Below are 25315 nucleotides of genomic sequence, written 5' to 3'. Positions count from 1 at the left end.
GGGCCATTTCCTTTAAAAAGGCCAACGCCGAGCGGTGGGAATTTCTGCGGGGGACTTTTACCTTGGGCGCTAATTTCGTTATCTCCAATGTTCAATGACTACAGCGGTCTTGATTGGATATTGATGTGGCTTGTATGCATGTTTGGCTCCATTTCTACACCGGTCAAAAGCTTCTAATTCAAGGACTCCGTCATCTTTTCCCTCTCCTTATTTGTCCACAGTCTAAAAACACAAAAGTAAATCGTGAGTCGGGTCATTGCTACCAAATCCGGCTTTGCCAGTAAGAAGTGTCAAGCTGTATTATTTCCCGTAAAGTGTTCCCCGTTGGAATTTTCATTTATCTGGACCAACTGGTTAGATTTGATACCATGTCTTCATTTAAACGCCTAGTAAGTAGTCAAAATCGTGCGTCTTGATGGTAGTAGATGTCATTGATTGCGCTCCGCCCTTTGAAGTGGACGGGACGGCCCCTCGCGGAATGCCCCGCTTTCCCCGCTCCTTAGTCAGCTCAGGGGAGCCCGACCCACGGGCGAAGGACAAACAACCCATGGACTCAGGGTGCGAGCCTCATCTTAACTCAGAAACGTACCCTTGATATAACATTTTGACCTAAAACTTATTGTCTCTCCTCAACTTCGACATGCGATTTAGTCGGGATTTCCATCATTACACGGTCCCAGAATGGACATCGCTTTATGTCCCCTACGACTCGGTGAAGAGCGCATTCAACTTGGCGGTAGGGAAGTCAATTGATGCAAACGTTGAACCAGACTTTTCAGGTTCGTGTTTGCCTTTGTCTATCCAAAATAATATCTGACAAAAAAGTAGAAGTGTACGCGCTCCTGGACGATAGCATTCAGTCCATTGGCAAATTCCACCATGAGAACTGCAACTTTCTCATGGCAAGACAAGCAAGGCTTGAGATTAAGTATGAGAAGTTGCTCCAAACTCTTTTCTGCTTGAGAGATGAGGAGGATAATTTTCATGAAGTAAAGAGGTTCCTGGAAGTCGTCACAAATCTACATGATGATTTTGAGAAGCTCCAGAATTACTCGCGGTTGAATCAAGAAGCCATCCAAAGGCTTTTCGCCAAAATCGAGAAGTTGAGTGGTTGCAAGGGTCTGTTTCATCACGAGCAGAAATCTAAGTGGACAAAATTACAAATTGGCCTTCGTACACAATGCGCAAACTTCATAAGCCGATCGGAGGGTCTGATGACTAGTGTCGTCAAGGCCTCCTCCGATGGGTACGGTCCCTCCACAATGAGTACGTTGCTCAGTAATGTCAGATCAGATGACCTGCCACCCCTCGCCGCCCAATATTCAGCTCTATATCGCGCGATCAGAAGTGACGAGCCTTCAACTTTGGCCGATCCACTCAACCTCTTTCTACACGATCCTCCACTGGAGCAATATCCCAGGGACTTCCTTTATGAACTGGCGGAGCTTGCAGCAACCTCCCACTCTCAAATTTGCTTCCAATATCTGCTATCACACAAGTTCAGCAGGTATGGTGTTGTGCTAGATCACGACTTGCTGAACCATGTCATTATCATGGAAGGGCAACTCAGCCCTCCACAGCCATGCGATGACTTGAAAGACAACGTTCAATCCGGCGAGAAGAGACATGGTAGCTTGTTCGCTTCTTCGATTGAATTTCTTGCTTCTCGTAAGAAAGATATTTTGTCTACGAAAGACACCTTTGGCCGTCTTAGCCTTCATTATGGGGCACTACACGGCGTGGCTTTTATATGTCAATCAATCGTGGATTACGCTCATGTTTGGGGACCTGGTTTCTCGTCAAGACTCATTCTAACGCCGGACTGTCAGAGACTTACACCATTTCACTACGCAGTTATCAACAACCATGTGGGTGTTGCGAAAGTGTTTCTAAAAACTTTGATGTCTGAGATTGAATCCAGACAAGATGTTCAAACTGAATCTCTGGTGAAAAATCATCTGAATGATATGTTGAAGCTCGCTATCAGATATAAGCATGACGGAATTGTGTTCCTCCTCGCCAGATGCTACTTTGACTTCCAGGAATGCTCGTTGTATGGAGAGTCCGCCATCTATGTCGCCGCTCAGGTTGGGCGTAGCGACTATGTCAATGTGCTGCTAGAAAACTGCAACAACGTCTACATAGATACTGCCGACAAACTGCATGGCTGGACTCCATTGTTTATTGCCTGCGTGGAAGGTCACCAGACCATTGTCGAGCTTCTTCTGCAAGCAGGAGCCAGCCAGGACTTGTACGATAATAACGGTTGGACTGCTAAGGAACATGCTGCTTTGAGGGGCCATCTCCATCTGGCCGAGACATTAAAGGCATGGGACAATGGTCGCCTTACTGGTGGACCTGCTAGCATGCCGCTCAAGCCCAAGTCTTCAGCTGGTTCATGTCTTTCATTGGGTAAAAATCATGTTATTGTCAATCTTGGTGTTTTGCGTAACGGCAAGAATGTCAAAGCCGTAAACTTCCAAGGCTCCTCGCCAGAAAATTCACTCAACGGGAAACATCTCGCTCAGATGCACATGTCAATCTCAGTGGAAGGTACCCCGCAGCATGTGAAACTTCCAATATTAGGCGATATGGTCAACGAACCGTTCGTCTTCCCTGTTACTAAACCAAGTGAAGCCCGCCTAGCCTTCAGGCTTTACCCTACAGACTCATCCTCTGAAGCGCATGACCTAATAGGCAGTGCTGTTTATTTACTAGAGAGTGACAAAGACTGCTTTGGAGCAAACCGTGAAAGTATCGTCAGAGAGCGTACTGTTCCAGTTCTGGAAAATGGCACAATGGAGGTTATGGGAACTATCACTTTCACTTTCGTCATTGCTAAGCCATTCATGGGTTCGAATTTCCCCCTATTGGCGAAACAGAAACTCTCGGTAGAAGGCCTACAACTTGTCGGTCATAGAGGTATCTACTCCATTCAATCACCACTTTATGTCGCGAGATCCAGTATTTCTAACACTAGAAAGGACTTGGTCAAAACACTGCCAATCACAGCCAGCTTCAGCTAGGAGAGAATACTATAGAGGTATGATTCACTTATTCCCCTAAATCTCACCTTACTAAGATTTAAACCAGTCATTTCTTTCTGCTGCGAGGCTGGGCGCTTCATATGTTGAGGTGAGAAGCCCTGAAATTCTGGTCAAGCTTGCGTTATCTAACTATTAATAGTTCGGTATAGCGCATTGATGTGAAGCTGTTCCTTTTGCTTGTGTTAACATACAACTAGATGTCCAACTTACTAGAGACCTTTTGCCTATCATTTATCATGACTTCTCGTTGAGCGAGTCCGGAACCGACATTCCTATTCATGATCTAAGCTTCGAACAGGTTTGTCTCTCGCAAGACGAAACATTGACGTTTCCTGATTCTGACTTTTAAAGTTTATGTACGCGAGCGAACTTCAGTCACCGAGAGGCGAACCAGTCTCTGTGCTCGGAACGCCAAACTCACAGGGCCTGCTAGATGGGCCGGGCAGGAATAGAGTCCGTTCACGTTCCTTGACAAAGGACCAAGAGCAAGCGACTGTGCAAATTCGTGACAGAATGAAGCACACCGTGGACTTCAAGAACAAAGGGTTCAAGCCGAATACAAGGGGCCATTGTGTGCAGGATTCTTTTACCACGCTAGAGGAGCTACTTACGAAACTGCCAGATTCAATCAGCTTCAATATTGAGATAAGTAAGATTCTGGTACCCAAACGAGCACTCAGCTCTTATAGACTGCAAAACTGACATATACGAAGAGTATCCCAGGCTTCATGAAGCTGTTGAGGCGGGTGTAGGACCACTTGCTATCGAGATCAACACATTCATTGATCGGATCCTCGCCCAGATTTTCCGTGTTAGCGGTGGAAGGTCCATTATACTGTCCTCTTTTTCACCCGAGATTTGTATTCTTCTGGGGACGAAGCAAGATATATATCCTGTTTTGTTTATCACCAACGCCGGCAAGCTACCAATGTCAGACATGGAAATGAGGGCTAGTAGTCTACAGGCCGCAGTCCGTTTCTCGAAGCGATGGAACTTGGCCGGCATTGTCTTCGCTTCCGAGACATTGATTCTGTGCCCGAGACTTGTGGGATATGTGAAAAGATCAGGTCTGGTCTGCGGGTCTTACGGCTCTTTAAACAACATCCCCGAAAACGCTAAAGTAAGTTCAGAGGCAACTTTCCATCCCGCCTAACGGATACTGCAGCTCATTTGCTATAGATACAACAAACAGCCGGTCTTCAGATTCTCATGGCCGACAATGTTCGACTGATTGCATCGACCTTGGGCGTGTCTTCCACATACCCGACAATGACATGAATGCGATATCCTCGCCACCGCTTTGCACACGTTGATACCTAAGGAAAATCAAGTCGCTTATCGCTTTTTGCAACATGTTCACCGTATCAGTCCATGTACCTAGGTACAGAGTAGGTAATTCAAATTTAAAATACGCGGCGTGCGCCAAGGCCACTCCTCGAAAGCCGTTTCAACCCCCGCTACATCCCCAACCTGATTCACTTTATTTGTTTTGCGCCCGCAAAATATTCAGCATCAATCTGCTTTCCCCTTCTTGCAATGGTAGCAGCTCTAACCAAGATAGCTATGAGAACAATCTGGTTCTTGTGGGTCGTGGTTGTTGCTTTGGCGATTAGGTGGCTGAGCCGTGATAACCATTCTCCCTTGTATATTCCAACCTCTTTGGATCTACTGACACTTACCACACATGATATCGCCGATCTTCTCGGCAATAACACCATAAACTCACTCCAAATCACCAAAGAATACCTTCGGCGTATCGAATTGGATGATCGATCGGGTCTTGGGCTTCATACAATTCTGGAGTTGACACCCGTAAAAAGTATTATTAGCATCGCAAACGAGCGCGATCTAGAGCGACGAAAGGGGTTGATCCGCAGTCCCTTACACGGTGTGCCCCTAATTGTGAAAGTGAATTTTAACCCTCTCGTTCAAAATACCAATGTTATTGACGTGGCCTCTGCAAGGGCAATATGGCCACAGATCAGTCTCTTGGTATGTCGACGTCCTCGGGAGCATTGGCACTCCAAAATGCCACTGCAAGTCAGGATGCGCACATCGTGGCCAAGGCTTCAAGTGAGCTTCAACCGATGAATATATATTTTGCGCTTGAGCATGAATTAATTATTTGTGCTAGGGATAACTCTTTAAGTCCGGGCTGGTCAGCCCTTGGCGGCGAAACCCTTTCACCATACGATTTGAAGGTTGGCATCCAAATCCTTTAGACCAAACTTAGTTGATAGTTCAAGCATCCATGTGGCTCGTCGGCTGGATCTGTGGCAGCTGTAGCCGCGGGGTTTGCCCCACTAGCCCTGGGCACAGAAACACAGGGATCAATCAGCTGCCCTGCATCATTCACTGCTCTTTATGGCCTAAAGGTCTCCACCGGTGTTTTATCCCGAAGTGGCATTCTGTCGTCGTCGACCACTTTTGACTCACCTGGAATTCTCGCCAAGTCAGCTTGGGATATTGCGGCCCTTTTAACCGAGATCGATGGAGTTGACGACCGAGATCCCATCACATTTGAGTCAGAAGGTTTACTCGTTAATTACACAAATTCTTTAGACGCTAGCTGGGCAGATTTCCGCATCGGAGTGGCCGACAAAGAGTGGTTTTGGTCTATCCTCCCGGGATTTGTGGGAAGTCAAGAAGATATAGATGATGAACAGAGAATATTTTGATCTGAATACTCCAATAAAAATGGCGTCTGCTGACCTAATTTCAGATGTTCTCGGCGGGTTTCGACGTCGTTCGAGAAATAGAACGACGGGGAGCCACCATTGTTGCGGACGCCAAGATTCGAAGCGCCTATCTCTCTACTGGCTATGTGGCAAAGCTAATGGGGAGGATCATACGTAAGATGACGACGATCTAAATTCCTGCTTTCTTTTTTAAACACAATTATAGGTTACGAGATGGGACCAGGGTTTGCACAGCACGTTATGGGCTTAGAGGGGACCGAAACTAAGTCTTTAGCCGATCGTTTGGAGTTCAATCGGAAATTTCCTGCAAGCTCGTACTCAGATGGTAAGCATTGGACTCAGATAGAATAATAGAACTGACTGGACCTATCAGAAACCCCCGCTCAAAATTACCTTGAATTGGCTCTTGATCAGAAAATGACCTTGGAGGAGTATCAGGATGCATTATTGGAGGCTAGGAAAATTGCCATCGAAGAAGGCATTATTGAAACGCTAGATTCTTATAATTTGGATGCCTCGTTCTTCCCGCTTGGACGGATATGAGCATCTATGCCACATGGGCTCGTGAGTCCCCTTCTCTATGGTACCAACATGAACAATACAGTGGAGTTCTAACAATTTTGAAGAAGCCCCGACCGCCACCGTACCGCTTGGGAAGTACAGAGATGGTAAACCATACGGTCTAGGGTTTGTAGCTCGTCGGTTTGATGACGGCAGGCTACTGCAAATTATGGATTTATACGAGAAAACCTTCCCCCCTCGGGCAGTTCCCGAAAAAATGCGATGGAAACGGTGGGAAAGGTTCCTGCCTCGTGATTATCTCGGGGTATTCTGATCTACGGATACACGGTCGACAGATTATCTCGGGTTCTAGTTTTTTTCCCCAGAAGAATATGAGCTGCCTGGTTCAGCACATGTTGACCGTACAGAATACTAGGCTTATCCTCAGTCAAGAGTCCGATGGGTGTCACCCGGGTGAGGAATGGGTGAGGAATGGGTGAGTGTTTTATCCATCCATAAAACCACTACTGAGGTAGAGATAGCACGCAGGCACCTTCAACCTTCTTTTCTTCTTCTAGTAGTCACCCCATGGTGTTCTCCTCTCTAACACCTTATCGCACCTAGCGCAAGCACCATGTGATACCACTTGCACATCAATGAGTAGTTTATTACTGATCCTGCGGGTAATGGACAGTAAGAAGGAGTCGTATGAGTATAGAGAACGTGTTTCATTGCATCTAGTGTCAAAAGTAACCAAAGAGCTAAAGACGCGCACTGTTCTTGGCCTTATCGTTTAACAATTGGCCAATACGAGGATCCACCTTGCTGAACATGGCAATGACAGCATCCTTAAGCTGATCAGGCACTTCTTCCAAAGTCTCAGAAACATTTGACACCCACTCCCTTCTCTCGGGCTCATCAAAGACCCTATTCCACAGCTCTCGGGGCTGAATGAAATCCTCATCATCAACTAGAATCTCATTCTGGCCGAGGACAGCGTTATGCGCGATGCGCTCAGCGTGTCGCACGTTGGGAACAACCTGGCTAGGAATACCAGTGCCTAGTGAGCTCCGTACATAGTTCGGGTCACCGCCATAGTTCCGGGTTATAGTTCCCGTGCCGTCGCGCTCGAATGGCGCATATACAGGGCATATTGCACGGTTTGGAGGAAGCTGTGTGTAGTTCACCCCCAGACGGTATCGTTGAGCGTCGGGGTAAGCGAACATACGTGCCTGCAACACTATTATAGATAAGAATGGTTAGTGGTTTATCCCACTCTGGCGACAACATCAGTGTGAACTTACTAGGATCGGGTGTCATTGTAATCCCAGGCACCATGTTAGAAGGCGAAAATGCGGCTTGCTCGATCTCGGCAAAATAATTCTCGGGCTGGGGCTTGTTAGCACTTGCTTCGTGTCTAAGATAATGAGTTACCCACATTTCTGTTGAGAGTCATTTGACCAACTTCGATCAAGGGGAAGTCCTTGTGGGGCCAAACTTTGGTAATATCAAACAGAGCACGGCCGTAGGTTTCAGCCTGCTCGGGCTCTATGACCTGCACGTAAAGTTTCCAGACCGGTAAGTCTCCCCGAGCAATAGCATCCCACAAATCCTGATTGTGGAAGTCGGCGTTTGCACCAGCCATGCGAGTAGCTTCCTGACCAGAAAAGTGTGTGATATTCTGAGTCGGTCGGAAGTGGAACTTGCAGTAGCGGAAGCCACCATCAGCTGACACCATCTTGAAGGTATGTACACCGAAACCTGTCACTCGACGGATGGAATCAGGAATACCCCGAGTGCCAAAAAGGTGCATCAGAGCATGGACACTTTCCGGTTGGTTTGAGTGGAAATCCCAGAACTAAAAGATTAGCTTCATCCGCAACGCACTAACTTTTATTAGCACTCACCATGGGCCAATCCGGCCTGTTGGTGGCAGGATGTCTCTTATGGCTCCTGTTGAGAGAAGGAAATCTGATAGGATCGCGAACAAAGAATACCGGCTTCGGGGACATTAGAACATGAAACATAAGAGCCTAGGGTGAACACTTACAATGTGGTTCCCTACAATATCATGATTACCTTCCTCCGTAAAGAATTTGACAGCAAAGCCTCGCACATCGCGAACAGTGTCCGCACTGCCCCTGTCACCGCCAGTATTGCTTAGACGGAATAGAACGGGGGTTTTCTTTCCAACACCACTGAGGAACTTGGCCGACGTGAGAGAAGAAATGTTGTTTGTGACCTCAAATTCTCCCCATGCACCCGCGGCTTTAGCATGGACGACTCTGTTTAGCGTTAGGACATCTTTTCCTTCCAAGCATTATATTGAATGATATCATACCTTTCAGGGATACGTTCGCGGTTGAAATGCGAAAGTGTCTCAATGAGAAGCGTGTCACCCAATGTTGTGAGGCCACCACCGCCAAAGGTAGGCAACGTAGTGCTGACGGATGGATCCGCAACTGGTTGACCTGTCTGGTGTCAGGATCGGAACGTTGAGTTGGCATATTTGTTACTATACCTTCAGCCAAGGTAAAATGGTTCGGCATTGGGATTGGTTGTACAAGGGATATTCAATTGATATGATATGTTGTGAATACTCTATATTCTAGGAAATGGCCTAGCTTTTATTGGGCTGGATCTTGAACGTGAGTTAAGACCTGGACAGCACCCCCCATGAGGGACACTCCAAATCATTCCATCATTCCATCTTAACGTGAGGGGATTGAGACAAAACCAAATATTGTGAACAGGTGGGTTTGGAAAGCCTACAATATAGTGGAGATGCTTTACAAAAGGCAGTTTACCGACCCCCGGCCGAGTTATTGCCGTTCCTAGCGACATATCCCGAATCTCTGATTGGCTGGAAATCTGACAAACCTCGTGCGGAGAAAGGGTTTTCCCCTCATGAGGGGTCGAAAACGTCACTTTCGGAGCCAAGTCCCTTCTAGAACACCTCCAACTCAATTTACCCTTTCTGTCAGCCCTACCAGGTCAAGGTTCAAGGGCCTCTCTTGTCAGTGGGATGGCCCCTCTATCCCCCAAACGGACACCCAGGACTTTTGCCCTAGTCGTAAAACATGTTGCTCTAGTTCCCAACTGTCCGGCAAGAGCGGCAAGATGGTCTATTTGGAGACATGCGAAGAGTGGAATATAAGATCCACACGATGTCTCGTTGATTTTTGCTATAAACACACACACACGCACACACACAAGTCTTATTAAATCCCAAACCATGGCTTTTGTTTCCAACGGCTCTGAGTACGACTTCATCGTTGTCGGCGGTGGTACCGCTGGCAATGCAATTGCTGGTCGCCTTGCTGAGAACCCCAACGTCCGCATTCTGGTCGTTGAAGCCGGCATTCCCAACCCTGATCAGATCGAGCAAATTACGACCCCGTCGAAAGCTTTCACCCTTCGCGGAAGCAAGTACGACTGGGCGTACAAGACAACTATGATCAAGCGCGATGATTATGAGCGTGTTGAAAAGCCTAACACTCGTGGAAAGGCTCTTGGTGGTAGTTCATCCGCCAACTACTTCACCTGGATTCCGGGCTCGAAGCCTACCTTTGACGACTGGGAGGCCTTCGGTGGCCATGACTGGAATTGGGATTCCTGTGTGGAGTACCTCCGCAAATGTGCCACCTACCATGACGACGAGAAGCTGTATCCGGCCGAACTGAGTAAGATTGGAACCGGAGGCCCTCTGCAGATCTCCCATGCCGACTTGGTGCCGGAGATGAAGCCGTTCCGTGATGCACTCACTGAGGCCTGGGTTTCTAAGGGCCAGCCCCTAAGCGAGGATATCTACTCCGGCGAGATGAAAGGTCTCACCCACTGTGTCGATACCATCCACCAGGGTGAGCGCCAGGGTAGCTTCCTTTACCTGAAGAATAAGCCTAACGTGATAATCCTCTATGGCGTTAACTCGAAGAAGCTGCTCATTGACCCTGCCACACGCATCTGCTCCGGTGTCACTGTGATAAGTGAAGCTTCTGGTCACGAGATCAGCGTCTACGCCCGCCGAGAAGTCATTCTCTCTTAAGGTGTCTTTGAGACTCCTAAGCTTCTTATGCTTAGCGGAGTCGGCCCAGCAGCGGAACTGGCAAAACACGGAATCGCTCCCATTGTGGAATCCCCTCACGTCGGCCAGCATCTTCTTGACCATCCCATTGTGCCTTTCGTTCTTGAAACCAAGGATGGATACAGCTTAGATAACCATATCCTCCGGCCCGGTCCTCTCAATGATAAGGCGCTGTCCACTTACCAGAAGGACAAGACTGGCCCTGCAAGCTCTGGATTCCTAGAACTTGTCGGATTCCCCCGAATTGACGAACGCCTGGAGAAGTACCCTGTCTATCGCGAGGCTAAGGCTGCCAACGGGGGACTGGATCCTTTCGGGCCAGCAGGACAACCTCACTTCGAGCTGGACTTCGTCGGCTTGTTCAGCAGCGCATTCCAGTGGTATTACCCTATGCCTGACAAGGGAAATCACATGACTGTCATTGTTGATCTGCTGCGGCCCCTTTCTGAAGGTGAAGTCACCCTAAACAGCTCAAACGCACAGGTACAGCCGAATATCAACCTCAACTTCTTCGGCAATGACTTAGACATTCTGGCCATGCGGGAGGGTGTGCGCTGGACATATGATCTTTTGACCACGGGAGCTGGATTCAAGGACATTGTTGTTTCGGAGTACCCCTGGAAGATGCCACTTGATTCCGATGACGATATGAACCGGGCTGTTCTGGATCGCAGCCAGACTGGATTCCGTGAGATCACCCCTTCCAATGTCTCAAAACAAGTCTAATGATTTACTTTACAGATCCATGCGGTACCGCACGTCTCTCGAAGAGCATCCACCAGGGTGTTGTCGACTCCAAACTGCGAGTCCACGGAGTTCGAAACCTCCGAATTGCAGATGCTTCTATCATCCCCGTGATCCCTGATTGCCGTATTCAAAACTCGGTCTACATGATTGGCGAGAAGGTTAGTCACAGATCCGCCAGCTCCCAGAGTAAGACTAATGCATAATATAATCTAGGGCGCGGATATCATCAAGTCTGAGCACAAAGATCTATACGAGGCCAAGAACATTCCCTACCTTGTCTCCAGCAAACTTTGATCTGCCACGGATTTTCTCAGGCTGCGTGTGATGTACCATGTGCGCGAATGTACCATGTCCCTTCTTTTTCTTCAATGTAGGATCATTATTTGTTGAATTAGACAATGCTTTTTTTTTGCCTTTTTCTATCGATTTATGGTGTCAATTAATCGGATACTTGCGGGAAGAACGTGTGATGACTTGTATTCGCTAACTGTGCAGAGAGTATCGTACAAAAGGGTTGTTTTCGACACTAGGTGTGATGGTAAACACTGTTGGCAAAGGTGTGATATAATTCTATTTCGCCAGATTGAGGCCTTAATGCCTGAAATTTGCCAGCCTTGGCAAAATGAAGCTTTGGTACCATACAAATTAGATTATCTCCATTATTCCAGGTGGTTTAGTGGCTCTTCAATTGTAGAATTTTTATCCTAACTTCTTTACATAATACGCCATAAATAGAATTAAATACCGGTTGCATTTAATTAATTAGATATTTCCTCCCCTATATCATTCAAATGGCTTTTTAAGAATTAAACTATCCCTATTATTAGTGGTGGTAGAATCAATTTAAATTGCTTCATGTTGACAATTATCATCTACGGAGTATGCGTGTATCAATTAAAGAAGGCGGAGAGAAAAGCGGCAAAGCAGTATTAGCCAATAGCAATTAAGTCACCCGTGGCGGCTGGAGGCCTCCGTAGGTCTGTCTTATCCATGAAAAGAAGCTTCACACGCCCAGTGCCGAGTACATCACTCAAGGCCTCCTTCGCCTTGTCAAGATTGCGGGCTGTGCCAAAATAGTCGCTCCGGTAGATGCCAAGACGCGCACAGTTTCAACACCAATTCCAGATGAAACGCCAGTGACCAAAACAACCTTGTCACCCCATTGGTTAACTAGACCTTCATCTTGGATGATTTGAATTCCCGTTACACGCGAGTCGCCTGGGCCGTTGAGAACTTCCCACCGGTTTCGCTCGGCATACCGGCCGGAGAGCTGAAAAGGGACCCTAGAAACCATCGACATGTCGAACAAGGTCACAAGAGTAATGTGTAGCTTTGGATGAATACTGAATGAATTCCTATGCACACCTTTTATCGAGTGTCCAGGTGTGTTTTAAAGATGAAAAGAATCAAACGTCAAATCAGATTTGATTTGTTCCACCTACGGAGTCTGTAAACCCAATTTAAATCATAAGACATGCATGACGTGTTGAATACATATGATCCAGAACAAGTGAGAGAAAAAGGGAAATGTGGTTATTCATATTCTGCATATTCGTTGGGGTCTCCGGTAACACCGACATTTGAATAAATTTCCTTTACACCCCCAAGGCCTTCAATATCTCCTTCGCAACGCCTGGCGCCGAAGCAGGGTTCTGCCCAGTAATAATAATCGACCCTGTTCCAGCGGCCTTAGAAGTGACAACACTCTCGCCCCACATCTCGGCGGCCTTGACATAGTTGCCGCCAGTGACACGGCCCAGCTCCGTCTCCAGCATAAACGGCATAACCGAGGACAGGCCTGTGGCGTCTTCCTCTGCATTCGTGAGTCCGGTCACCGTCACGCCAGAGAGGAGAGGCACGCCTGATGGCGCGGTGGCTTTTAGCAGCACGCAGGGTCCGTGACAGACCGCTGCAACGGGCTTGTTGGCGGCCGCGAGGGTTTGGATTAAGGCCAAGGAGTCTGGGTCTTCGGTTAGGTCGAACATGGCTGTTTCATTTTGTTAGAATATATATTTCGATTAGATGTAGGTGCGAAACATACGTCCATGACCACCAACATAAAAGATAGCATCGAACTCGCTGGCGCGCGGGAGTATATCCGACAACTTATGCGTGTTCGTCCACAGGGCTTTCTGCTCCTTAAAGAAAGCCAGTGACACGTCATCCGACTCAGCCATCTTCACGGAGGCGGGGTCCAATGGTGCTTCTCCACCCTTAGGCGAAGCGACGGTTACGGAGACCTTGTTGCGGAGGACCTCATAAGGGTGGGCGAATTCGGCCTTTGGAAAACATCGTCAGCATTTGTGAACATTTAGAACGGAATGGCTGTTTCTCAATTGCAGCCGCAATCAGAGGTGCATACCAGAAACCAGCCGGTTGAACCTCCTGTGGCGGCGAACTTGCCGTAGGAGGTGAGGACAACGAGGACCTTGGGTGTCATTTTTGCTTGTTTGATTGGAATTCAGGTAGTGGGAGATTAAATTCTGTGAGCGAGCGGACACCTTTGAGCTTATATATGTCTTGCCCCTCCATCTGCGCCCAGCTTCACTGTATGATGTACATCGCACATTGCCAAATCCGGTAGCCAGCGGAGATCGATTGTTGCATAATCCCCACAGTTCAATTCTCCTTTGATTGGTCCATCGGCGTTAAGGGTCCAGCTTGACCCGCTTTTATCGGCGATAATGTAAGAAGTACGGAGTACTAAAATGGAGATCGCAACGTTGATATGATTGGAATGTTCATTTAATCTAATGCGTCATAGTTGCCATGCAAACAATTAGAGGGGGTTTATAGCTATCGAACTTGACGACTGGAAAATCCCAACATAAAAGACGAGGACATGGTCGCAGGACTTGACTATCTATCGGAGCGCGGCGATCTTGATGCATCCCGGCTCTTCCTAGTCAGTATCTGCCAAGATGGCCCGAATCCATGGATGTGGCATCCTACGATAACCGGGGGCGTGGCTTCGGTCTCGGGATACTACCGAGACTATGAAACCGACATCTACATCTACATCCACATAATTTGCGCTGGGTGTGTTTCATGGACGCCTGGTACCGATATAGCGGAGAGGAAAATGCCCACCCGCGAACAGTGAGAAGCCCTGTACAAGCGCGACCCGAGAAAGCTCAGCAAGCCCTTTAGCTATACCATCGTTCCTGGCGTGGCGAAGCTGGACAAGCCGGCGCTGCTCATCCACGGCGACAACTGTCTGAATGCGGCTGCTGCTAAGCGCCAGTATGAGTCCATCCCCACAAGTCAAAAGAAGTTGATCTGAAACAACGAGGTTCCCACTTCCAGTACTATGACCAGCTGGATTGTGTCGATCGCAATGTGGGGGACATTGCGGTCTGGTTTGCGGGGGTTGAATAGAATGCAATTGGCGATAGGTACATTTTCAATGATTAGGCTGGTTCATCCGACTCCAAAAGCTGGCATCTGAGAAGACGCCTTCAAAATTCCAACTATCTGTAATGCTCACACTAAGCGGGTCAAAGGGTAAACTTTCCGGTGTCGCCATTACAGGAATTTGTGTACTTGAAATATGATTGAAGAACAGGTCATGGGTTGGACGCGGAGGTAAAACAGCATCAAAAGAGAGTTCTGACAGTGCCCCGTTATAGACAAATGTATCGCTGTTGGGAGAGATCCATTCTGGGTTGTTGGAAAATGCTCCAGCGCGCTCAACGTCCCCGGGGAGGTTTAACCGATGCGTTAGGCGACGGTACAAGCTGCAGACAACACCATGTGCTGACTTTGCCATGGAATTCAATTGACCAATGATTCCCAGTCTTTGCATCCCTCTTTCAACAACGTCAATACAGTCTGTTCGTAGTTCTTGATTCTCGTTCGGAAAAACAAGACAGAGTGCTGCAAGGAGAACAATTGCATCAAAAGAAGCGTAGACCGGATTGAACACCTTGCAATGGTGCGGCTGGGATTGCTGGAATAGTCGTTCCTGTGCACGAAGAATGAATATTCCAGCTTTGAGCGCTTCCGTGCGACTGTTGGCAACAGAGAATACGTATGGTCGATGAAGTGCGAGAAGAACAAGGTGAATGAGTGAGTACAGTCCTTCCCGGGCAAGAGGTAACCATTGACACCCTTGTATTCGATCAAATTTTGTATCTGGGTGTTCAAGACGGCACCAAGAGGGTAACATTTCTGAGTTTCTCTTGATTGCACCGTGAATATGTTCGACCGTAGGATAATCTTGAGGGCCAGCACTGTGATGTTCCAATTTGTGAATGTCCTTGAAATATCGACAGGCTACATTAAAGCCGGCGAGGATGACGTCAAATGGTCGAGGGGGATTAGTCTCGGTTTGCCAATGCGAGAATAGTTCTCGCCGCGTTTCGTCTTCTTCTATAGTGCAAGCGAAGCGATCTATCTGTAGATCGGTAGCAATCGGTCGACCGAGAACAACAGCCATATGGATGTCCCAAATATGCAAGACCACCCAAACTCTGTGACCAACGAGACTGATGTTTTGTCTCTCGCGCCCGGGCCCAACTGGAAATTGTCCACACATAATTTGTCCAGTATGCAGGCCAATTTCCTGTGCATCACGGATTGTTGTCCCAAGTACATGCCAGGATTCAACAACTTTGCCACTACTTTTCAGAAACGAGGCACGTAGCATACCTGCTTGGACCGTGGCGATCGTGATGTCCTCTTTTCCCAGAACCGCGAGTAACTCAACACCCGTATCACTATATTCGGCCCCAAGATCATAGAAGGTCATTTCAGCCATGGTGATGAGCGAATTGATCATGTCATCATCAGGAGAGTGAAAAAGAAGTGCTTGTGCGAGGACTTGAAATAGTAACGCTGGAAACACAATGGTTCCCAGCGCCAATCTTCCGAAGCCTGCTTGAAGGTCAGAGTATGAGATCTTTCCCCATGCATCTAAATCTTCTTTAAAGGATTCCTCGTCTAGTAGGTCATACTGCCAATTGATGTCGGAGAAAAACGTTTGAACCAAGATGTCGATGCAGGGCTGCGAGGGCAGCTGACGGACTAATTCCCTGTACTTGCGATCTGCCTCGCTTGATAAAGGTGACTGGTTTGTAGGAGAGGGGCTCAGTAAGCCTTTGTCCCGGCCTCCATAAAGCTCTACGGTCCGTAATAAGCTCATGGAGTTGTGATTGCCGTAGCTGGAATATCCAAAATTTCTGATCTTGTCCTCAGACTCGCTAGCCCGCTCGGAGCCCGGTCTAGCAGGTGGGTAAAAATACACCGCCTTGCTATTGGTGGTGATTTCCAAGGGGCTATTCACCCCAGAACTGCCTTGGGTGGGTTGGCAGTTCTTTGGTAAAGCGTCATAATGGCAAAGATCCTGCAGTCGCCAATCAGACCAAAAGCAGTATTGCCTCTATTATAAGTATAAATACCTGCGTTCCTCGCTTGCTGCAGTTGCAGCATGGATACTGGCGGTCACACTATTCAATCTTTAGTAGCTTTCTTTTCCTTGTTCATGCGCTTTCGTGTTGCCCATACTTTTTGCTTGCGCCGATGACATTCTGTACAGGAAATGATAATTCTCCGTCTTTTCTGAGGTCACGAGGCAATCATCTTGGCACTGGTTTATGTACATTGGCCTTAGTGCGATGAGAATTGTGAATAAGAGAGAAAAAAAAGGCACCGTAGGCCATACATACCGTGCCAGGGCGGTCAGATGACCTGGCGGTTCAGGCACCAAGGCAAACAATCATAATAACTATGCAAAGAGTACTCCGTACTTTATGTGCCAATCATATATATATAACTACAGTGAAAATCGGCTGTTTCAATTGCTTTTGTCTTCCAGCCTTCGTAATATGTTGATATTTCCATTGCTCTGGATTAAAGTGATAGATGGTGCACGTGATAATATGACTATACACGTGATCTGGCGACGTGGATCACGGAAATTCATATCGCCGAAAAAAAGTGTCGGGACTCGCCCTTCGCGATCTCACTCTTCATCAAGGTACGACGCAAATATGGGGGGAAATACTCAAACTCAGTATGCTCCTTCAGATGGAGGAGAAGAGGGTATTCCTGTTGAGATGCCGACCAAGAAGGCTGTTAGTTCTTGGGTGCACCTTCTTGCGGGCGCGTATGTATTTTCCAGCTGGTATTATGTTGATTCTTCTAACATAATCATAGGAGCGGTGGAATGGCTACCGCGATAGTGACTTCGCCTCTTGATGTCTTACGAACACGTCTTCAGTCCGACTTTTATCAACCACAAAAAGGCTCCGACGCCTCCCTTCCTCAAACCTCACAACGATCAAGTCATAAAACGCTACGGATTATCAATTCCATTTATCGTGCCGAAGGCTGGCGAGCCTTCTTTCGAGGCCTCGGGCCAAGCATGGCCGGTGTAGTCCCGGCGACCGCGATCAAGTTCTACGTATACGGCAATTGCAAGCGTGTTGGAGCTCAACTCATGGGACACACGGAAGACTCTGCTATCGTCCATGCCCAAGCTGCAATCTGCGCCGGACTCGCAACCTCAACAGCAACGAATCCAATATGGCTTGTCAAAACACGGCTACAACTTGACAAAACACAAACACACACCGGTGGTCCTTCGACTCGTCGATATCGCAATAGCGTTGATTGCATCAGGCAAGTCATGCGAAATGAGGGACTGGGTGGCTTTTATAGAGGATTGAGCGCAAGCTACCTCGGCTCGATTGAAACGGCTCTACATCTGGTGCTCTATGAACAGTTGAAAACTAGGCTCAATCGGTCATTAGAAGCTACCGAGGGGCCAAGGACTCCCTTCTGGAACGAAGTGTTCCATTGGGTTAGTACTAGTGGTGCCGCGTCTTCCGCTAAGCTCGTGGCAGGTCTCATCACATATCCTCATGAAGTACGTATTCCCCTCCGCGGCAATTATCCTAGTCTCACGCTAACTCAATTCTTAGGTTATCCGAACACGATTGCGTCAGGCACCTGTGGAGCATGGCCAGGCCAAATACACAGGGCTGGTACAATGCTTCAGTACCATCGCTAAAGAAGAAGGTATGGCGGGCTTGTACGGAGGTCTGGCTCCTCACATGCTCCGTTCTTTACCCTCAGCTATCATTACGCTTGGCGTATATGAATTTGTGCTCCGGGTCACTGGCGCTTAGGTTACGGCACGACTTTGCATATGTACACCATCGATAGATCTTTTCTTTTTTGGGGGAACATCATTAGACATTCTTGTATCACCATTCTTGTATCATATTTGGCGTGACTCATCTCAATTACATAATCTCATCTTTCACCCGTGGTTGGCTCCGGGGATTGCGCTACTTTAGAATATCCATATAAGGAAGATTTTCTGACATCCCTTCAGTCTCGAATTTTTCAATCTGTAGTGGCTGGCTACATTTATACACTGTATCGCAACTATCCAAGTCCAATATATACAAATTCGAATTCTTATTGAAACACTCGATATCAAAAAGTACATAACATATCTATAGGGGATTGATACAACCACCCCCCCTTTGGATATGACCACCCCCCCTGCCTGATTTTGCCCGATTATGCCTTATACGTTAGGTATTAATTTTTTCTGCCGCACTTTGTTCTATGCTTTTAAATTCCAGTTTACATAGTAAAGAATGTACTTTTCTTAGTAGAAAAAAATGCCCATTTGAACTAATTCATATTCATACATAATTCCCATTCGTTCGGCCTCCTATGCCTAGCTTTGACTACGTCTATATCTAGGCTACTTAGTATTAATAGCCTCAGTGTTGACAGCCTCGGTATTCCCACAGCCACGGCCACACCTACGGCTATACCTACGGCCATGCAAACACAAAGAATTTCTTTTTCATTTGACAATATTATGTAAAATATGAGGCTACAAGAGTGACTTACTTTTGTAAGGGGTTTATATAGTAGAGGTAAGTACCATACGTGCCGCTATATTAGGTAGGAAATTGATAGAAAAGCGGTAAGGAAGGCGATAAGTCAGACCCCAAAAAATCCGGCAGGGGGGGGTTGTCATATCCAAGGGGGGGTGGTTGTATCAATCCCCTATCTATAACAATGAATGCTTGGTAACGAATTACATCTGATGCATAAAATAAACACTTTGCAAGCATCTGCAAAATCTTTTCAGATCTTTCGGTGCTTCAAGAACCGCTCTGCTCCCCAGTACTCGTCGGTGAAGCGAGCAGGCGTGATTCTCACTGGAGTGCCAGAATCATATGCCTCGACCATTTCTCCATTTCCGATATACATCGCAACGTGATAAATCGTGCTTGCATCACTGAGGTTGCTCGCGTAGAACATGAGATCCGCGGGTTGCAAATCCGCCTGCGCGACAGGGGTGCCATGACCAGTGAAGTCGGCTTGAGCGTCAGCGTCACGAGCAATATCAATGCCATGCGAATGGTAGAGGGTGTGCGTGAATCCCGAGCAGTCGACGGCGTATCCTGACATACCGCCCCAGAGATAAGGAAGGCCAAGGAACAGTTTCGCTGTGTTGATCAGGTCAAGGCTCGTGGGGTAGGGAATATCCGAGGCAGACTTGTAGACGGAAGCATCATGGGTGGACAAGTAAGCCGAGCCACCACCGGGAGTTGCGACTTCAATGGCTGACTTTGTCTCCCGCAGGACGGGGAGTCTTGTGTCGTAGGTGACTTCCATGAGCTTCGACTTCAGGCTATGATCGCGGTAGAGCGGAACCGTGGCAGCCTTTTCGACTTTTGCGAAAGGCTTCTCCGAGAGCAGTCGTCCGTATTCCTGGTCAAACGATACCTGCGCAGCAGGTACCCAGCCGGGATATCCCAGGGCGTTCTTTGGGGTCGCCTGTCCGGGGAGGGCCACCTCGTACCAACCATTCTCATGGCCGATGATGTCCACTCGTGCACCAAAGAGGGCTTGCGTCTGAGTCCGGCTATTAGTGGTGAGGTCGCTGTAGTCGGACACGTTCATAGAAAGCCATTTGTCCATTTGCACCGGGTTTGTCAGTGCCGGCTCATCGATTGCGCGCGGCTTGCTGGGGTCGGTCCACAATGTTGTCACTGCCACACTTACGTAGGCAGGCTGCACGGAGCGGGTGTCGAGAATAGGGCTTGCATTGGAGCTTGGAAGGGCGTTGGCAGCACCCCAGACCAGTGCCAGGGTGACTTGTTTTGCAAGAAGTGAAATCATGATGTTTTTGAGGTCTGACCGTGTGCATGATTCGATCTCGAGCGCGCTACATCGTCAGTTTTATGCATGGCCCTGAACTTTAATCGGTAAATATGGGGTTTGCTTGATAGTGAACGTCGCAACGCCAAACGTCTCTGGCGGCCCCGCTCGGAGAATGTTGTTGCTCTCTCCGTGCTCTCTCCGAATGCCCCTCACGCGGGATTTCCCTCAGCAATAACGAGAAAGCAAGCCAATTGGTCAAATAAGTCAAAGAATGTCCATTGGATTATCTGTCTGCGTTGCATCCGCATTTGCCTCGTGGTAATCGTGCGAATCTTCATGATAGCAAGATATGTGTCACCGGTGTAACGCTCCTGACTCTGTCCGACAGCATGGAACCTCTCGGACATTTGAAAAATGTATCGCTTCGACAGATTAATGATTTAGTCTTTCTCTCTTATCAAACAATACGGATGATACCTGAATCTCCCTTGGCGCGGCCATCTCTTTCCCTTTTCCGCCTCTATGAATCGCTTGGATGCAATTGAGCCACAATGGCCAACGGGGTCATCATTGTGCGAGGGTACCACGAGTGATAATGAGAATCATAGTCGGGTAATTGTTTTCAACGCACAAAGAGGGAAATCATGGAATCCTCTCAAGCTTGTTGCGATTGGTTCCATCTCTATAGCGCTCTGGGTTGCGATAAGAGCAAGAGACCTAGTGCACCCTCAAGATATCGATCCATTGAACTTTGCGGCTCGAACGACCAGAGTATTATCGGAAATACCTCTCATAGATGGACATAACGATCTTCCATTCCTTGTTCGACTGCAGCTCAACAATCAGATTTATGGGGACAATCTTCCATTTGATCAGGGTATAGTTTCTATTCGTTTGCCAATCGTTTGATCAAGGACTAATTAATATTGGCTGTATTAAGGACTTGCATCTCATACAGATCTTAAGCGGATGAAGCAGGGCAAAGTGGGTGGGCAGTTTTGGTCGGTCTTTGTAGAGGTGAGGTCCCTGACTATTGAGCATGCAGCATTACATGTGACTGACATCGAAACCAGTGTCCCCGAATACTTCACCTTGACGATCCAAATGTAATTGCAAATCTGGCCCTTTCCCGCTTAAGAGCGATGTTGACAACTCCAATTTATAGCATAGTGTTCGTGATACCCTTGAGCAGATTGATGTGGCAAAGCGCTTGATAGCGGAATATAGCGAGCTGCAGTACTGCGACACAGCAGCATGTGCTCGACAAGCCTTCAAATCAAAGAGAATATCTTCCATGCTCGGTGCTGAAGGACTCCATCAGATCGGTTCATCCCTTGCCGTGATCCGGCAAATGTACGAGCTCGGGGTGCGCTATATCACTCTAACCCACAACTGTGACAATGCATTTGCTACTGCGGCCAGCACAGTAACGGAAACAGGCAAGGATAATGGACTGAGTGACTTTGGACGTGCCGCGATACGCGAAATGAATCGCCTAGGGATGATGATAGACCTCTCCCACACGTCTCACCGAACAATGCGAGATGCTATAGCTGCGACTCGGGCACCAGTGATATTTTCCCATTCGGCGTGTTATGCGCTCGCAAAGCGTCTGAGAAATACCCCCGATGACGTCCTTCGGATGCTCCGCCAAAATGGTGGCCTAATCATGATCTTTTTTGCGAACAAGTTCATTCGACCTGACAACCCGGACAAGGCCAGTTTGGAAGACGTGGTCGATCACATATTCCATGCTGCCTCCATCGCCGGCTGGGACCATGTTGGAATTGGTGAGTGGTTCGCTGTGATTGTCGGAATAACACATACTAAATTGACCCAGGCAGCGATTTCGATGGGACACCTGCTGTTGCTAGTGGGATCGAGGATGTCTCGGCATACCCGAGACTCATTGAAGCTGTCATGCGACGCGGTGCAACCGACGAGCAGGTGCGAAAACTAGTGGGATTAAATATTCTACGCGTTTGGGGGCAAAATGAGATTGTGTCGGCTCAAATACAGAGTGAGATAGGCTCACGACCGGTGGAGAGTTATTGGGAGGGGAGGACACAACCAACTTGGGATGGCCCGTTGCCTGCATTGAAGAAAATATCATAGCTTGAAATTATCGAATCCTGAACAAATAAATGTCTTGTCTCCTTTCACTCTTAGAAAACAAAAACATCGACTCAGCTGATAAGGGGAACGCCCCCGCTTCTCGTCCGCCGCCCCCATCTTCCAGTCTTCCACGTGTGCGTGTGGTGAATATGTCTGGTCGTTCAAAGAGTACGCGAGCACAGCGGCCACCAAGAGTCGCATCCTGTGAGCCCTGTCGACTCTCTAAACTAGCCTGCGATCATCGCCAACCTTGCGCTCGGTGTGTCGGGCGAGATATCCCCCATGAGTGCGTCTACAGGAAGAATGCGTTCAAGCGGAGTCGACCCTCCTTTACACCCCAATCTCCGGGAATGCAGTGCGTGATTCATTTAATCGGCCTCTATGTTATAAATTGCGTCCTGACGATCATTCCAGACATCAGCTGGCTTTTAATTCTACATCCATCCTAGAAGCCATCCAGCCAACTCTGCCACCAAATACACACCCCAATACGGGGTATCAAGGCTCTTCTTCTCTAGACTCACTCTTAGGCAATGTACGCGAGCAAACCATGTTGTTTGGGGATCTGGAAGCTGCCTCGACCTTGCTTCCGGTCGGGCGGGATGATGAGGGGCCAGCTTACTCTACTCGTTTCATGAACAACGCTTCGACCGTCGAGGGCGCACAGCTGCTAGAAACACTGACCAGCTCCAAGATAAATAACACCGTTATGCACTTTTTCTCGGACTGGAAGGGGAACGGACTCGAGTCGCATGTCGGCGCGATCCTCATTCAGCCATTCGCCGATGCAGTCATTGAGGAAATTGTCACCCTACAGCATTCTAAAAATTTCCGATCCGATTTATTAGCTTTGTCACAGCGTTTGTTTGAAAATAGCAGCCGCCCTGTGGAAATACATCGTTTGATGACGCTGCAAGGCCTCATCGACCAGTATACGGGTCCGAATCTCCGCTGGGAGACAATGGGAGCAATCCTTACACTTGTTGGGTAGGGGGAAATCCCGGAAACTACTGTTCTAGAGATAAGGGAACTAACAAGGGACATAGTATTGCCGCAACTGAGTTTCGTGCACCATATGCTCTGTACCGGACAGAACCAGAACGGCAGACCCTAAGAATGAACCTGATTCAATTTGGAAATAAATGCGCAATCTTTTGCGAGGCATTGGAGGTTCTCAATGACGTTCATATTCTCTTTCTGTATCAGACGTTCCAGGTGCAGTCTGTTTTTTATGGTGACCAAAGTACGCTACAAACTCTTAATCTCCTTTCGCGTGTGACTCAAAGTGACAGATGGGCAGGTCTTAAAACGTGGCGCCGGCTCAACGACGCAGCCTGTGCTCTACTTGCCGCTGGACTCCACGAGAGCATCCAAGAAGCGCGCGATGTTCCCTTCTTTCTGGTTGAACTAAGAAAACGTATTTTTTCCCGCTTATACAGTATCGATATCAGCCTAGCGACATTTCTCGGGCGACCACCGCGCATGAGCAAGAAATTTTGCTGTATCAACTTGCCCCTTGATATTGACGAGAAGTGTTATTCCCTGTCGGAGACTGCTCTCAGTAGAGAGCTGGAAGATATTGATCACGCCGGCTGGAATTCGCAGGGTCACATCCGACCGAGCGCTGTTATGCGATGGTCAACGATTACGGCAATGATTCGAGAAGAGACGTTGGAATTGCTTCTGGGCAGGAATATATATGATATGCAACGGCGAATAATGTGCGTGACTCGTCTCAGTTCGTGCAACTGATTAGCTGATCGTTCACAGTGACTTGCACCATGAACTCAACAAGGCATGGGAGAACCTACCGTCCTTTCTGAGGGTGCCATCTCACGAACTCTGGGATATCCAAAGACCGCGCATGGAAATGGAGTGCTTACATATGACCCGGATTTTATATCTACAGTCTTCATTTTTGATCGAATGGGCTGCATGGCGACATGGACTCGAACACTCAAGTTTATTTCGCTCCGCAATGGAACTAATTTCCTCGGTTAACGATGCCTTGGTCCGACGGGAACAGCTACCGAACCTTGGCTTTATATCTCTAGCCTGGAGAGTACGTACCCTGCGAAACTTGTCAAATTATGTTGGGCTGACTATATATATAGGTGGCATCGTGCGCTCTCCCTGCCGCCGGGGCCCTTGCACTATATCTTCTACAGCCATCGTCTCGATGTCGGTTCAAGGAACTAGACCCGTCGTCTCGACGACGGGTAATCGAGAATCTGTCCGTTCTGATTGTGCACATGGATATTTTGCATAGCCCCAGTGACGGTAATTTCAAACTGTTTTCCCAGGCCAAGCGCTCTCTCCAGTCTGTTGTGGATATGCTATTACAACCGCTAAATCCACTTGGAATGGAAACATCGCCTACACAGCTCAATGCCGAGATGCCCTCCGCTGACTGGATGGTGCCTGATTATTGCGCATTCGATGGTGATTTCTGGTATGTCAACACTTCATCAATTAGTGATTCATGCGCTAATATTGCTACAGGGCGAATTTCCCCGATTGCCTCTATACAGAGGAGAATAGCGATAATGCACTTGTATGAGAAGTATGAGAAGTACGGAAAGTCTCTTTAGCCAGATGCCGGTGATTTTGTTTCTTGCTTTTTTTTCTTTTTTCTTTTTGGGCTCTTCTGTGTCTGATTGCATCAGGACATCTCGATTTTGTCGCCTATAACATTGCGCATACCCTTCTTGCCATCATTTGAATCTGTATTTATACGAGATGTTTCTCTCCCACAAATAATCTGACATATACGACCATAGGGTGTGAAAAATAGCCCGTAAAATATACTGGCCGGTTACTGCGTATTGGTGGATAAGCATAAAACATTGGCATTGTTGATACCGGAACGGGAGTATTTTCCCCCGAGATCCACGTGACTTTGTGTCCGTGTTATGCTGTCCCGTGACTATTTTTATTAGTCAGATTACATGTTTGACCATCCCAGCAATAAACATCTATCAAGGAGA

The 25315-nt window shown here is 47.9% G+C and overlaps 13 protein-coding genes across 13 annotated transcripts; 9 read left to right on the top strand and 4 right to left on the bottom strand.

Annotated features, from left to right (window-relative positions):
- Positions 1-640: 640 nt before the first annotated feature.
- Positions 641-4325, top strand: N7518_001514 (uncharacterized protein; the record flags this gene model as incomplete). Its single annotated transcript, XM_057182442.1, has 9 exons — positions 641-779; positions 829-2922; positions 2985-3043; positions 3094-3135; positions 3187-3190; positions 3245-3345; positions 3399-3696; positions 3761-4167; positions 4227-4325. The coding sequence occupies 9 exons, from the start codon at positions 641-643 to the stop codon at positions 4323-4325; spliced, it is 3243 nt and encodes a 1080-aa protein (XP_057043892.1).
- Positions 4326-4583: 258 nt separating this feature from the next.
- On the top strand, positions 4584-6289 carry N7518_001513 (amidase family protein; the record flags this gene model as incomplete). The annotated part of the gene is made up of 5 exons (XM_057182441.1): positions 4584-5039; positions 5288-5680; positions 5770-5899; positions 5952-6071; positions 6120-6289. The coding sequence occupies 5 exons, from the start codon at positions 4584-4586 to the stop codon at positions 6287-6289; spliced, it is 1269 nt and encodes a 422-aa protein (XP_057043891.1).
- A 719-nt stretch (positions 6290-7008) lies between these two features.
- N7518_001512 (catalase) lies at positions 7009-8796 on the bottom strand (the record flags this gene model as incomplete). The annotated part of the gene is made up of 7 exons (XM_057182440.1): positions 7009-7487; positions 7552-7636; positions 7686-8105; positions 8155-8247; positions 8298-8532; positions 8589-8718; positions 8769-8796. The coding sequence occupies 7 exons, from the start codon at positions 8794-8796 to the stop codon at positions 7009-7011; spliced, it is 1470 nt and encodes a 489-aa protein (XP_057043890.1).
- Positions 8797-9482: 686 nt separating this feature from the next.
- Positions 9483-10292, top strand: N7518_001511 (CAZyme family AA3; the record flags this gene model as incomplete). Its single annotated transcript, XM_057182439.1, has 1 exon — positions 9483-10292. One exon carries the CDS (start codon positions 9483-9485, stop codon positions 10290-10292), a length of 810 nt encoding a protein of 269 aa, XP_057043889.1.
- Positions 10293-10319: 27 nt separating this feature from the next.
- Positions 10320-11372, top strand: N7518_001510 (CAZyme family AA3; the record flags this gene model as incomplete). The annotated part of the gene is made up of 3 exons (XM_057182438.1): positions 10320-11019; positions 11073-11236; positions 11292-11372. The coding sequence occupies 3 exons, from the start codon at positions 10320-10322 to the stop codon at positions 11370-11372; spliced, it is 945 nt and encodes a 314-aa protein (XP_057043888.1).
- A 1301-nt stretch (positions 11373-12673) lies between these two features.
- On the bottom strand, positions 12674-13518 carry N7518_001509 (type 1 glutamine amidotransferase domain-containing protein; the record flags this gene model as incomplete). The annotated part of the gene is made up of 3 exons (XM_057182437.1): positions 12674-13065; positions 13120-13357; positions 13441-13518. The coding sequence occupies 3 exons, from the start codon at positions 13516-13518 to the stop codon at positions 12674-12676; spliced, it is 708 nt and encodes a 235-aa protein (XP_057043887.1).
- Positions 13519-13920: 402 nt separating this feature from the next.
- N7518_001508 (uncharacterized protein) lies at positions 13921-14361 on the top strand (the record flags this gene model as incomplete). Its single annotated transcript, XM_057182436.1, has 2 exons — positions 13921-14177; positions 14229-14361. 2 exons carry the CDS (start codon positions 13921-13923, stop codon positions 14359-14361), a joined length of 390 nt encoding a protein of 129 aa, XP_057043886.1.
- Positions 14362-14481: 120 nt separating this feature from the next.
- On the bottom strand, positions 14482-16409 carry N7518_001507 (fungal specific transcription factor domain-containing protein; the record flags this gene model as incomplete). The annotated part of the gene is made up of 2 exons (XM_057182435.1): positions 14482-16300; positions 16363-16409. The coding sequence occupies 2 exons, from the start codon at positions 16407-16409 to the stop codon at positions 14482-14484; spliced, it is 1866 nt and encodes a 621-aa protein (XP_057043885.1).
- Positions 16410-17068: 659 nt separating this feature from the next.
- N7518_001506 (putative mitochondrial carrier protein (Rim2)) lies at positions 17069-18208 on the top strand (the record flags this gene model as incomplete). Its single annotated transcript, XM_057182434.1, has 3 exons — positions 17069-17184; positions 17235-17946; positions 18002-18208. The coding sequence occupies 3 exons, from the start codon at positions 17069-17071 to the stop codon at positions 18206-18208; spliced, it is 1035 nt and encodes a 344-aa protein (XP_057043884.1).
- Positions 18209-19190: 982 nt separating this feature from the next.
- Positions 19191-20231, bottom strand: N7518_001505 (C40 family peptidase; the record flags this gene model as incomplete). The annotated part of the gene is made up of 1 exon (XM_057182433.1): positions 19191-20231. The coding sequence occupies one exon, from the start codon at positions 20229-20231 to the stop codon at positions 19191-19193; it is 1041 nt and encodes a 346-aa protein (XP_057043883.1).
- A 504-nt stretch (positions 20232-20735) lies between these two features.
- N7518_001504 (dipeptidase) lies at positions 20736-22328 on the top strand (the record flags this gene model as incomplete). The annotated part of the gene is made up of 4 exons (XM_057182432.1): positions 20736-21090; positions 21172-21230; positions 21379-22003; positions 22054-22328. 4 exons carry the CDS (start codon positions 20736-20738, stop codon positions 22326-22328), a joined length of 1314 nt encoding a protein of 437 aa, XP_057043882.1.
- Positions 22329-22878: 550 nt separating this feature from the next.
- Positions 22879-23319, top strand: N7518_001503 (transcriptional regulator family TF; the record flags this gene model as incomplete). The annotated part of the gene is made up of 1 exon (XM_057182431.1): positions 22879-23319. One exon carries the CDS (start codon positions 22879-22881, stop codon positions 23317-23319), a length of 441 nt encoding a protein of 146 aa, XP_057043881.1.
- Positions 23320-23444: 125 nt separating this feature from the next.
- N7518_001502 (fungal specific transcription factor domain-containing protein) lies at positions 23445-24888 on the top strand (the record flags this gene model as incomplete). Its single annotated transcript, XM_057182430.1, has 4 exons — positions 23445-24049; positions 24099-24390; positions 24443-24780; positions 24831-24888. 4 exons carry the CDS (start codon positions 23445-23447, stop codon positions 24886-24888), a joined length of 1293 nt encoding a protein of 430 aa, XP_057043880.1.
- Positions 24889-25315: the final 427 nt, after the last annotated feature.

Source organism: Penicillium psychrosexuale (assembly GCF_028828465.1).
Source record: "Penicillium psychrosexuale strain IBT 29551 chromosome Unknown utg000002l, whole genome shotgun sequence".
Taxonomy (NCBI): domain Eukaryota; kingdom Fungi; phylum Ascomycota; class Eurotiomycetes; order Eurotiales; family Aspergillaceae; genus Penicillium; species Penicillium psychrosexuale.
Note: the sequence above shows the minus strand (reverse complement) of the source record. Positions and strands in the feature narration are given on the sequence as shown.